At 41.8% G+C, this 14,092-nt stretch overlaps 1 protein-coding gene across 1 annotated transcript in view; it reads right to left on the reverse strand.

Annotated features, from left to right (window-relative positions):
• Window positions 1-2,803: 2,803 nt before the first annotated feature.
• The window catches only part of fes (FES proto-oncogene, tyrosine kinase), a 50,454-nt gene continuing 39,165 nt past the window's right edge, over window positions 2,804-14,092 (reverse strand). Inside the window, exons 14-19 of the mRNA XM_020529923.2 lie at window positions 11,727-11,845; window positions 10,790-10,884; window positions 8,279-8,402; window positions 7,097-7,254; window positions 5,549-5,671; window positions 2,804-5,067 (exon numbers count right to left, since the gene is read on the reverse strand). Coding sequence (XP_020385512.1) covers window positions 4,925-5,067; window positions 5,549-5,671; window positions 7,097-7,254; window positions 8,279-8,402; window positions 10,790-10,884; window positions 11,727-11,845 — 762 coding nt within the window. The 3' untranslated portion in view covers window positions 2,804-4,924. The remainder of the gene's footprint in view (window positions 5,068-5,548; window positions 5,672-7,096; window positions 7,255-8,278; window positions 8,403-10,789; window positions 10,885-11,726; window positions 11,846-14,092) is intronic.

The following is a 14,092-nucleotide window of genomic DNA, read 5'->3' on the forward strand; positions in this document are numbered from 1 at the left end:
TCTTTGTAGGTTACGTGGAATAATCCGTAGCTACGCTGGCCCGAAACCCCACTTCTTCCTCCGTTACACTGAAAACTGAATCAACGCCCCCTCGTGCTCCCACAAGGAGCTCGAACAGTTCATCCACTTCACCAACACCTTCCACCCCAAACTTAAGTTCACCTGGACCATCTCTGATACCTCTCTCTCCTTCCTGGACCTCTCTGTTTCCATCTCTGGCAACCACCTGGAAACCGATATCCATTTCAAGCCCACCGACTCCCACAGCTACCTAGAATACACCTCCTCCCACCCACCTTCCTGCAAAAATGCCATCCCCTATTCCCAATTCCTTCGCCTCCGCCGCATCTGCTCCCAGTATGAGGCATTCCACTCCCGAACATTTCAGATGTCCTCGTTTTTCAAGGACCGCAACTTCCCCCCCATCAGTGGTCGAGAACGCTGTCGACGGTGTCTCCTGCATTTCCCGCAACTCATCCCTCACACCCCCTCCCCGCAATAACAACCAAAACAGAATCCCCCTCGTCCTCACGTACCACCCCACCGACCTCCGGATCCAACGCATCATCCTCCGACACTTCCGCCGTCTGCAATCCGACCCCACGACCAAAGACATTTTTCCCTCCCCACCCTTATCTGCTTTCCGGAGGGACCACTCTCTCTGTGACTCCCTTGTCCGCTCTACACTCCCCTTCAGCCCCACCACACCCGGCACTTCTCCTTGCAACTGCAAGAAGTGCTACACCTCCCCCCTCACCCCCATCCCAGGCCCCAAGAAGACTTTCCACATCAAGCAGATGTTCACCTGCACATCTGCTAATGTGGTATACTGTATCCGCTGTTCCCGTTGTGGCCTCCTCTATATCGGGGAAACCAAGCGGAGGCTGGGGGACTGCTTTGCGGAACACCTATGCTCGGTTTGCACTAAACAACTGCACCTCTAAGTCGCGAACCATTTCAACACCCCCTCCCATTCCTCAGACGACATGTCCATCCTGGGCCTCCTGCAGTGCCACAACGATGCCACCCGAAGGTTGCAGGAACAGCACCTCATATTCCGCTTGGGAACCCTGCAGCCCAATGGTATCAATGTGGATTTCACAAGCTTCAAAATCTCCCCTCCCCCCCCCACATCCCAAAACCAGCCCAGCTTGTCCCTGCCTCGCTAACCTGTCCTTCCTCCCACCTCAAGCCCCACCCCCGTCTCCTACCTACTAGCCTCATCCCGCCCCCTTGACCTGTCTGTCCTCCCTGGACTGACCTATCCCCTCCCTAACTCCTCACCTACACTCACCTTTACTGGCTCCATCCCTGCCTCTTTGACCTGTCTGTCTCCTCTCCACCTATCTTCTCCTCTATCCATCTTGTATTCGCTTCCCCTTCTCTCCCTACTTATTTCAGAACCCCCTTCCCCTCCCCCATTTCTGAAGAAGGGTCTCGGCCTGAAACGTCAGCTTTCCTGCTCCTCTGATGCTGCTTGGCCTGCTGCGTTCATCCAGCTCTACATCTTGTTATCCTAGCAGGGGAGATACCTTTCAGCCATTTGGACACATTGTCCAGTTGATTTTGCAGGAGTTTTGCCTGATTACTTATAGAGCTGGCTTCAAGAAGGACACTAGCGTTTGTTCAATAGTTCTCCCATTGAATTGGAAGGATCCAGCGGAAATGTGGCTGAGGGAATTTCTTTCGCTGTCTAATGTATTACTAACACACAGTCCAGGTCTCACTGTAGTACAGGAGTGTGCTGATAACACCAGGCCTGTTCACTGTTGCTTTTGTTGATTTGCAGAGACGTTTGTTGACAAACACTCAGATGTTGTTTGTAAATGGCTGAGGATTGGGTTAACACACGTGCTAGTTAATTTCCCATACCAATGCACACCAGTCTAAGTGCTGTCTTTTAATATAGCAGTTCCAAGATATCTGGATCAAGCTGAGTCTATCTAATTCAATAATCATTTTAAAGTAATATTTTTGTATTTCTATCATAAAGTTTTATGATCTTGTTTAGAAGGGTAACTGCAGATGTATTTTGTCTGATTGTAATGACACTCCCATTATAATGATTCTGCAATATCTTCTCACCAATGGAGGGCAAAGTTACAATGTGACATTTTACATAGGTGTTTTCCATTATCAGTATGAACATAAGAACTTAGGATGAAAAATGGCAACAAGAAATGTATATAGACATGACACTTTTAAAAATATGTTGTAGATGCATAGAGAAGTCATTCAAGACCCCTTAGGCGAACTCGGTGGTTCATTTTCGGTTTTCCTCCTGCGGTCAATGTTGTAAATAGCCTGAAACTGGTATCACAACCAATTTGACAAACAGAGAGAGAGAACCTCTTAGGAAATATCTTGTTCTGCTTCACTTTAGCATTACCTAAGTTTTGTTTTTGATACTCAATTTATTCTCTGGTAGTTTAGCAATAGTATAAAATCTAAATTGCTTTATTGCCACATTAACTTGTCGTGTGCACTGTCCAAAGCACTTCATGGACAATAAATTACTTTTTGGATTATAGTGAAACAAATTGATGAAGCAGTTTATTGGAGGTGATTTTAGCCTTCATGAAAGGACTGTTTATTAGGACATGGTAGATGTTCTAGAACTTCTTGAATAGAGAGTTGAACCTGATACAGAAATGTAGCACCTCTGTGATGGATGGGCTGAATGGTCTCCCTGAAGTGTATCTGATCACTGAAGTGGAGACTCCAAGCCCACTCTGAAGCAGACGTTAATAACCCCTGACTCAATTCTCAAAAGCATTAGACACCAATTTAGTGAACAAGATAATTAATTAGACCATTGCTGTTTATTTCACTTTACACTATAAAAAACCATTTTCATGTAAAAGCTAAATAATTTATAGTCCAATTTAAGCTTCATTAAAACAGCAGTACTTGATAGATATTTCTGTGGTACATTTTCACAGTAGAATACAATGGCAGGGGCAGTTGAGGTTTGTCACCATATCCCAAATTGACACAGAGCATGCCAGAGACCACATGACTGCAGCAGTTCCAAGAAGGTGGCTCACCATCACCTTCTGATGAGCAATAAAAGCTGGCCTAGCCAGCAACACGTAAAGTCACATCCCACGAAAGAACAAAAATAATTAGGACGCCACCAAGTTTCAGTCATGTTCCCATAAAACTCCAATAGATACAAACAGATCTATGTTCTGATTTTAACATCAATGAGCTAAATGGAATTAAGAACTAATCTTTTCAAACCTACAGCACCTTAAAATCCAAATAGTTCAAGCAACCTAAGCACAAATTTAACAAAGCTGCTTGGATTGCTTTGCTAGGGTTGAAGGGTGGCAATTGGTCTGAGGCCATAGTTTCAACATCCCTTAAAGGATTCAATTCAAACACAGGGGATAATTAGTTCCAAAATAATTCATCTTCAGTTAGCATGGACATTAGAATTGTCTGCAGCCAGGTTAGGCAATGGGAAACCTTTCCCATTTTAATGAGGGTGGTCTACTAATTATCCCAAGGACAGTGGTTCAGCTGCTTACAAGTGCGAGCTGGTAAACCTGAAAGATCCCAGGCTCAAACTGCAGTCCAACAGGTGATACAGCAATGGGCGTGTTTGTGTGTGCACGCACCTGTGTGCCAATGATAAACTTTGTCTCTGGTTCAGCTGTTTGACCATTAGCCCAGTGATTCCCATTGACTACCAGTGCTGTTAAATGGGGCAGTGGGGTAGATGAGTTAAGTAGCCTTTAAGTGTGAAGCCCTGTGACCAATCAGGATGAGGTAACAGATTGGGATTGTTACCTGTAGCTCCCAGTCAGGAGTAGAAAAAGCAGTTTGGATAAAAGTGCAGGAGGGAGGACATTAAACAGAAAAACATAAGAATGGCATTCAGTGAGATGCTCATTTGGAAAACCAGCAGAGACATGATAGGCTGAACAGCCTCTTCTATGCTGTAACAATTCTGTGATTCTATTTTGCTTGGGCCTTTTCTGTGTTAGCAAACGGGAAGAAAATTACCATAATACTCAAAATTTTTCCAAAATAATAAGAAATCCTTTTTTATTTATATCCAATTGCTTCTTGTAGTAAAGACTTCATGCTGGGGAATGGAAACATTGGTGAGGAGATTTCTTTTGCTATCATTAATAAATTCAACCCTGAGAGACACTGTTGTACAGTGCTAATTGGTGACTGAATCTTTATGTGGTCTTATTCCAACATCAGTTGGTGTATACACTGAGTAATCTTTCCTGCCAAGTCCACGACCCCTTCAATCGGAACATGGGGTGGGGGGGAAGAGTTTCCCTCCAAGCCACTCGCCATCCTTGGAAATATACTGCTGTTCCATCAGTGTCACCACGTCAAAACCCCGGAACTCCCACCCTAACAGCATTGCATGGCTACTTAAACCAAATAGACTGCAGTGGTTCAAGAAGGCACCTCACCACCACCACCACCTCCTCCATGGGCAATTAGGGATGAACATTAATTGCTGACCCAGCCAGTAAAGCTCACATCTGATGAATTATTTTTTAAAAAATTCCCCTTGTCTGTTAAGAGCATTTTGTGTAGGTGGTCTCATTCCAGTTCCTACTAGGGATGGAAGACTGGCCAAATATCAAGCCAGTGTCATTGGCATTTCATCAGAAACAAAGTGTTAGGTCAGCGTAAAGGGAGTGTTAGTCTCTCTCCATTCCCTGTGTGAAGTTGATGCTGCCTACTTGAAACAGGAAGTGTTTGGATGGTCTACATTAAAAAAAAAACATGATGGAAATATTTTATTAATTCATTCTTTGGATATGAGCATAGCTAACGAGGCTAGCCATCCCTCAGGTGATAGGTTAAACATATGGTGTTACTCCCAATCTTGTTAATGTCGATACACTGAGGGCAGTTGGAACATGGTTTACAAAAGAAATTGTTTTCAGTTTCACTTCCATTTTTTCCTGAGAGCCACAAGCTCCTGGTGAATGGTGCTGAAATTTGGGCGCTTCTTTGGATCATACTGCCAACAGCGACACATAATACTGTAAATCTCATCTGGGCAAGAATCAGGAGCACTGAGTCGATAGCCTAGAGACAAGGAATAAATCAATTAGTGGATCAGCAATAGATCTCCCCATCTCCCAATGTTTTTCCACTTGTCTTTAAGGAGCTATTTCTGGGGTCTGCAAACTTGGTAGCTCATATCCCTCACAGACATCCTCCAAGTCTGAGACTAGAAGACAACATTCCTCACCAATAACACAGGAAAATGGAATAATTCCTGTTTTGGGCTTCCCAGTATCTTTTCTCAAACATTCCCAAAACCGGTAGAAGTTAGATAAAGAGTAAAGTTTCCTCTATACTGTCCTATCAAACACTAGGGCAGGGATAGTATGGGGTTAGATACAGAGTAAATTAGCCACTATATTGTCCAAAACACCAGAAAGGAGAAAGTGTGAAGGGAACCAGGCAAATTGTTTTTTTATTAAATGGAGAAGACCTATTTATTGTGCCCAGTGTATTTTTACGTATTCTTATTGCTTGAATATCATTTTGCGTTGACTTTCACCTTGTTCAACCTCCTCTCGAGTTTGTTGATTTGTCATGGTTGGGTATGGTGTTGAACCTAGACTGAATGTCTCCCATAGCAGTACCCCATAACTCCAGATGTCGCTCTCAGTCGTGAACCGTCCTGTGATAAATGAACAGAAGCAGAGATTTATATGGTGCACAATCTGTCTTAGAACAGCAGGCCTGTTCCAGAATCATGAACTATCATCAGTAAAGCTCAAAGTTTCAATGATAGAACTCTCTTTTGCTTCTTCAAATGTTGATTGATCTAGGAACATAGGAATATTAGAAAGTCATTCAACTCCTAAAATCTGTTCAGCCCTCAATTAAGCCATGTGAGATCTACATCTTAACTCCATCAATCCTGGTTCCGTTAACACTAAATCTCCTCAGCTAATCTATCAATCTCAGTTTTTAAATTTTCAATTGCACCTGCCTCCAGAGTTTTTTTTTGCAGAGAGAGAGATTCTAGATTTCAATCCACTTCCCTTTGTGTGAAGAAATGCTTCCTAATATTACCCATGCTAGTCATGCTGTAATTTTAAGGTTTCAACCCCTTGTTCTGGGCACACATTCATAGACAGACAGAGACACACACACACACACACACACACACACACACAAACACACACACAGCTGGAGTGAGCTGGCAGGCAATTTTACATCCCATCCCCACTGATGTTATCAATTGCTGGTTTTCTGTCACCCGTTTTGAACTGTTGCACCAAGAAGTCAGGCTGTATGCCCCCCAGACTGTAAGTGTTCCTTTTCCCAAAACATAAACAAAATAATGGGAAACACAATGACCTTCTCTGATTTTCCAGGTTTAGCTGCATAAGAAACTAAATAAGTATCATAGGAACGGTCACCCTGATCCCTCGATGGTGTATGTGGCATTGAGTCACTCTCACAATGTTTTATTGGTATGAGAGGCTCCAATGAGAGGGAGAAAAAAATATCAACTTGGACTCTTGGTCAGTTCTAGGCATTCACTGATGTGCAGACAACATTGGTCTTGACATATTTCATTACTTGCTCTTGGGATGTTGACGTCACTGGCAAGGCCAACATTTGTTACTGATCTCTTAATTGCCCTATGCATTGCTCGAAGTGGTGAGTCACATGTAGGACAGATCAAGTACAGCAAATTTCCTTTCCAAAAGGATATTAGCGTAAAGTGTGGGTTTTTAATGGAAACTAGCAAGTTAAATTTTCAACTTCAGATATTGCTAATTAGTTTAAATGGAATTTATATCAGTGGGTCAGAAATTCATGATTCAAGACCCACATGCCCCAGATGTGTTGTAACATGTCATGATGAGATTTGAACCCATGTCCCTAGAATATTATCTGGCGGTAGCAATCTTTGGATTGCTAGTCCAATGACATTACCACTATGCTATCATTTTTCCAGATTGCATGGATGGTTAGCTTCTGAGCACACTTTGCAGTGTCAGACTAACATACCTTACTTCACACAGTAATTCCCACACTCATTAAAATAAACTAGCCCTGGTTTTGCTGAACTGTAAAACCCAGGATGTACCGTAATTGAGTGCCTCAGGTGCCGTCCACTTGATTGGAATTTGTTTCATTCCTCCAGTTGAGGAGTATACTCCATCCTCTTCCTCACGAGACATCCCAAAATCACTAATTTTCAGAACATTTTTCTCTGAAACCAGGCAGTTCCTGGCTGCCAGATCTCTGTAATATAATCCAAAATCAACTTTAGTTTAAGTTTGTGCACAGAAAGGTCACACAAACACCTGTTAAATAAAGGACCATGACTGTTTTTGTGATACCAATTTGAGGGAGGACATTAGGGAGAATTCCCTTGTCCTTCTTCAGAATAATGCTGTGAGATCTTCTATATTCACTCGTCAGAGCACAGCAGGGCCTAGATTTAACGCCACATCTTAAAAAAAAAATGGCATTTCCAAATGTTGCTCTCCATAAAATACTCCCCAGCAGTGTCAGCCAAGATTCTGAAGTCTAATGAATTCCACCCAGTTGAAGCAATTGTCCTTCTCTTATGCCTCTATATCTTTTTTCTTAACATTGAGATGAAACCTGTGAACAACACTCAGTTAGCTAGTCAACACAAAGTGGCTGTATAAACCAAGGCCAGAAATCACACACGACACCAGGTTATAGTCCAACAGGTTTATTTGAAAATGCAAGCCTCTGGAGTCTTATTCCTTCTTCAGGTGGTAGTGAGAGAGGTAGTATCAGGCACAGAATTTATAAGTAAAAGATCAAAGGGTCACTCCACTGCTAAGGATGTGATTTCTGACCTTGTCCACCCCAGTCCAACACCGGCACCTCCACATCATGTATAAACTAAAATTGACCCCCACTGTCCTGGGAGTATGAAAATGGAGTGAGATTTTGCCTAAATTTCCACTCCTACTTTCAGGCTGCAGTCAAATGAGAGAGCAGGGCTGGTGTTGACTGTGAAATTTACAGTAATTGGACAGCTAGCCCACATTTGAATGTCAAATATCTTCGATGAAAAATAATCATTATGAGGAAAGTACTGTGGGGGATCTAGCTGAATTCACTCTCTACCCATCAACCTTCTCTATCAGGTCATTATCTTCAGGAGTGGGAGAGGATAAAGGAATAAACAGAGTGACAGATACCAACAATCAAATTACCAATGAACCCATTCCATGAGTCCATGCTACCTCATAGTCAGAGCGGTTTTCAAAGATTTTTCTGAACTCACCTATGGATACAGTGCTTGCTTTCCAAATAGGCCATCCCAGCAGCAGCATTCTCTGCCATCTTTATCAGGTCTTTTGTGCTAAAATGATTTGCTTCGTTGCGTAAAAATGTCAAGAAATCCCCTCCTGAATTGAGAAATTTTCCAGTTAAAAAGGTTTTTTTTCTTGAAGTGTGAATGATTTGCTAGTATAATCAACACTTTGATTACATCTGTAACATCTTACAATTCTGATAAGGTAATTGACCTGAAACATTAATTCTCTTTCTCTCTCCATCACTGTTGCCTGATCTTCTGAGTATTTCCAGCATGGTCCGATTTTATTTCAGATTTTACTGCTTACAATACAAATAGGCTAAATTTTCCAATGAATGGCAAAGTCACACAGGGGCAGAGGCAGAGGCAGAGGCAGGTCCAAATGGGGGAAGTGGGGAGTGGGTTCAGAAAGGGAAGGGTTGAGGTGTTGGGTCTGGGGCAGGGCAACAGTATTTGGTCCCGGGGTAGAGAATTTTAGGTCAGGGACTGGGGTATGTAGGTGTATTTGGCAGAAGGTTTGTTTGGGAGAGTGAGAGCTACCTTGGGGGTCATTTGAATAGCTAGTAAAGAGTTAGAGTATTTATCTATGAATGCTCTGATTTAAATGGAGGAGAATTTCAATCATGAAGTAAAAGCCCAGCAGAATCAATTTCCCAGGCTGTTCCTTCAGAGCCTGATACAATGGGAATTTTATGGTGTCCTCCTGCACAACTCCCATTGACACCGGAAGAATGAGTAACCATCAGAAAATCTGGGCCATTGAGTTTATGAATACATGAATTAGGAGGCATAGACCACGGGGCTTCTCAAATCTGCTCTACCATTCAATAAGATCATGGCTGATCGAATAGTGGCCTCAACACCTGTCTATTATCTGATATCTCTTCATCACCTTGTTAATCAAGAATCTATTGATCTCTGAATATTTTTAAGACATTCACTCAGTCTTCATTGCTAATTGGGGAAGAGAATTCCAAAGCCAAACAGTCCTCAGAGAAAACTTTTCTCTTCATCGCTATCTTAACTGAGAGACCTATAATTTTTTAAACTGTGTCCCCCAGTTTTAATCTATCCCATAAAGAGCAGCATCCACCCTGTCAAAACCCGTCAGGATCTCATATATTTCAATAATATGACCTGTCATTTTTTTTGAACGCTAATGGATGCAGGCTCAACTTCTCCTCAAAAGACAAACTCTTTATACCACTTTTCCCCTCATTCTTTCAGGGGATGTGGACATTGCTGGCAAAATCAGCATTTGTTGTCCATCCCTAATTCCCCTTGAACAGCCATTGCAGAGGGCAATTAAGAGTCAACCACATTGCACTGGGATTTTAACAACAATGTTTGGTTGGAGAAGTGGGGTTCTTCTCCCTGGGGCAAAGGAGATTGAGGGGACATTTGATAATACAAGATGATGGCAGGTTTGATAAGGGAAAGCTTTGCTTTCTGTCCGTTAGCTGACTGTACAGATGTAAGGTGATACAGATTGAAGGTTTTGAGCGAGAGGTGCAGGGGGAAATGTGAAGAACATATTTACACAGTGAATGGTGATGACCTGGGGCCCTCTACCTCTGACCGTATTGGAAGACGAGGCAATAAATGATTTTGAGGGAAAGCGAATGGGCATTTGAAGGAAATAAAATTGTTGCACTACTGGGAAAAGTGAGGGAATGTGGATATTGCTGGCTGGGCCAATATGTATTGCTCATCTCTAGTTGCCATGAGAACATGGCAAGCTGCCTTCTTGAACCACCACAGTTCATTTGATGTATATAGAGCCAGAATGACATTAAGGAGAGTGTTGACCCAGCAACACCGAAGAAATGAAGGTGCTGTATAAGGAGCCTTCGTGAATTTATGCAGCATATCTTGTGGATGGTGAAGGAGCTAGTGAATGTTTGTGGATATGGTGCCAATCATGTGGGCTGCTTTGTTTTGGTGTCAAGCTTCTTGAGTGTTGTTCGAGTTGCACTCATCCAAGCAAATGGGAAGTATTCCATCATACTCTTGACTTGTGCCTTGTAGATAATTGGCAGGCTTCGGGGAGTCAGGAGGTGAGTTACTCGCTGCAAGATTTCTAACCTCTGACTATATGACTAGGCCAGTTCAGTTTCTGGTCAATGGCAAACCCAAAGATGTTGATAGTGGGGGTTCAGAGATGACAATGCCATTAAATGTTAAGGAGTGATGGTTAGATTATCTCTTGTGGGAGAAATTCATTGCATGGGAGTTGTGTGGCACAAATGTTTTTTGCAGCTTTCAATCCAAACCTGGATATTGTTCAGGTTTTGTTGCATTTGAATATGGACTGCTCAGCATAGATTGGACTGCTGAGAGAGTCGAATGGTGTTCTAATATGTCATTATGATGTCAGAGGTGATGGAGCAGATTGTGGACAATCTCTGTGAGAAATGGACGAAATGTCTTTATCTACTCCACTTTCTATTGTAGTTAGCCAGTGCCTGACTTTCTCACCTTGCACCAGCTCCATGACGATGTAAATGGGCTGTTTCTGAGTACAGACTCCTATCAGCCTGACAATGTTCGGATGATCATACTGTTTCAAGATTCTGAAAAAAAGTTATGGCAACAATGTTAAGAGATGATTGTTTTCTTTAACAGCTTTTAGAAATGAACTGTCAGTCAGAACTGTTTGTTTATATTTTGTCTTCACACAACTAATTTCCCTTTAAAGGAACATTAGGAAAATGTTGGAAGTATTCCTGGGCTTGTCAACCTCACAAACACTCCTTTCATGGCCAACAAGTGCTCGAGTGGCACTGGAACCCAGAGTTTCTGACTCCGGGATGCTACCTACTGAGTCACAAGTGTATCCTTCATTCCTCCTTTTCTCAATCATCATCCTTCAATATTGACATAGTCTCAGTTTCAATCACTAACTATGCATTTCTGTCTAAGGAAGGTTCTTGTGCCCTCCGCTAAACGTCTGGTCTTGTATCAAGATATTCTTGTTGTAGGCCCCTTGATGACTGTAAATAGACTGTTTCATTTTGCCTCTATATAGTGATCTGGTAGATTTTACAAAGTCTCCCATTCAGATTAAAGAGTTCAAATTACTCACATTTTTGCTGGGCAACAGTGAATGGTCATTCTCAGTGCTCGACACCAATGAATGGTCACTCTCAGTGCTGGACAGTAAAAGATTCCTTTGATCTGTTGAACCCAGTCTTCCATAAAGCCCCAAACCATTGGTGGTAAACACACATTGGCGATTCTTGTTCTAAAATGTATTTAAACGTCACTATAACATCTTCAATCAGGCACTACTGTAACATCTTTGACAACTGCACTGCGTGAAGGGTCAATCAAGGAAGTAGCTTGGTCACTTTGGCTTTGTTTGTGTCACTGTTTGTTCAGTCTATGATCCTGTGGTAGTTACACTAGCACTGACCTGGCCTCCATCAAGAACTTATTCTTCTGATCAGCAGGCAGATTTTCACGGCACATCTTCACAGCCACCAGAGTGTTGTCATTCCTCATCCTCCCGCTGAACACCTCACCAAAGTTACCCTGCATCAGAAAGAGTTTAGTTTAATTAAGGGCACAGTTTAAAAATAGGAGTCCTCCATTTAAGATGAGGCTAAGAAGAAATTTAATCTCTCAAGAGAGTTGTTACAAATAAGCATGCTCCATTATTCAATAAGATAATGTTGATCTGATTACACCTCATTCCAGCCTGTCCTCACAATTTTTTCGTTTCCTTAATCATCAAAAGTCTAAACACTGCTGCCTTAAAAACATTCAAGGGATCTGTTTCCATTGTCTTTTGATGAAGAGAATTCCAAAGATTCACGTTCTCACTATCTTGGTCTTAAATGGGCGATCCCTTATTTTGAAGAAATGAACCCCTGGTTCTCTAATCTTTGGAATTCTCCCCCACAGAAAACAATGGAGCCTGGGTCACTCAATATGTTCAAGCCTGCTTTAGATAGATTTTTGATTTACAAGTGAATCAAGAGTGGACAGGTAGGAAACAGGCATTACTGCTATGATTTTATTGAATGACAGAACAGCGTCATGGGGCCGAATGCTCTACTTCTGGTGCTATTTGTTATGGCTGATGAAAGATGCGTGAAAGCCATCAACACCCACCACTCACGCTTCCTTCCACCACCACCTAAAATAATGCATTCAGAGGCAGCAACGTCCATTCCACTAACAAGAATGGTTTGCATTTAGATCACACTTTAAAAGCAGTAAAAATTCCCCCAGGATTGTTATGAGACAAAATTTAATATATGAGCCACATAAAGAGGCATTCTTATGGGTATAACATGTTTGTCACAGAAGTAGGTTTTAAAGAGCAATTTAGAGGAGGAGATGAGGTTAAAGGACGGAACTTGAGGGGCTCAGACTACTGATGGTATACCTGCCAATGAGTGCAAAGATCTCAGAGAGTTGAGGGATTGGAGGAGGTTAGCGAGACAGATGAAACCATGGACAGATTGAAAAAAAGGATGGGAATTTTAATATTGAGGATCCTGACTCAGAGTCAGTGCAGGTCAGAGACCACAGGGATGATGGGAGAAGGGAATATGGTGCGTATTAGGATATGCGACAGCAGGGTTTCAAGATGAGATCAAGTCATGGAGGATAGTCAAGGAAAAGCAGGTGGTCAGGAGCAATGTTGACTCACTAAAGAAAGTGAATATATTGTCCGTGACTGTGGGAAAATGGCCGACATAATGAATAATTACTTTGCTTCAGTATTTACAGTAGAAAAGAAGGATAGCTTGCCGGAAATCCTGTATAAATTAATAGTGGATCAGGAACAGGGACTGAATAAAATTAAATAAAATAAAATATCGATAATGAGGAAGTTAATGGAATTAAAGAGTGACAAATCCCCAGGACCCGACGGTTTCCATCAGAGATGTTAAAGGAACTAGGGGAGCACATTGTAGACACCCTAACTATAATCTTTCAGAGTTCCCTAGATACAGAAGTCATCCCTCTGGATTGGAAAATTGCACACATGCCACTTTTTTTAAAAAGAAGAATGAAACAGGAAATTGAAGGAATTACAGACCAGTAAGTCTAATGTCTGTGGTGGGGAAATTGTTGGAGTCTATAATCAATGGGTAACTGAACACTTTGAAATTTTTAATTAATCAGGTTGAGCCAGCAAGGATTCTTGACAGGTAGGTTATGCCTCCAAACCTCACTGAAGTGTTTGAAGAGGTGACTAAGGTAATAGACAAGGGAATATCTATAGATGTTGTTTATATGGATTTCCAGAATGCATTTGATAAAGTCCCACATAAGTGATTGTTAACAAAGATAGAAGCCCATGGAATTAAGAGTAAATTACTGACATGGCTGGGAAATTGGTTGAATGGCAGGCAACAGAAAATAGGGAAAATGGGTAGTTACTCATATTGGCAGGATGTGATCCTTGTCCTACATCTGAGTTAGGGTCTCGATAATTCACATTATTTATTAATGATTTAAATAATGGCATAGAAAATCATATCTAAATTTGCTGATGTAACAAAATTAGGTGGCATTGTAGACCGTGTAAGTGACAATATAAAATTACACAGAGACATCGATAGTTAAAGTGATTGTGCAAGACAATGGCAGTCAGTGTAAGTGAGAGATTATTCATTTTGGACCATTAAAGGATAGATCAGGATGCTTTCTATATGGTATAATGTTAAATACGGTAGATGTCCAAACAGACTTAAGGCTTTAAGTGCATAGATCTTTAAAATGTCATAAACAGGTGCAGAAAGTAATCAAGAAAGCTGATGGAAT

Source organism: Rhincodon typus, chromosome 36, assembly GCF_021869965.1.
Source record: "Rhincodon typus isolate 14 chromosome 36, sRhiTyp1.1, whole genome shotgun sequence".
In the NCBI taxonomy this organism is placed as follows: domain Eukaryota; kingdom Metazoa; phylum Chordata; class Chondrichthyes; order Orectolobiformes; family Rhincodontidae; genus Rhincodon; species Rhincodon typus.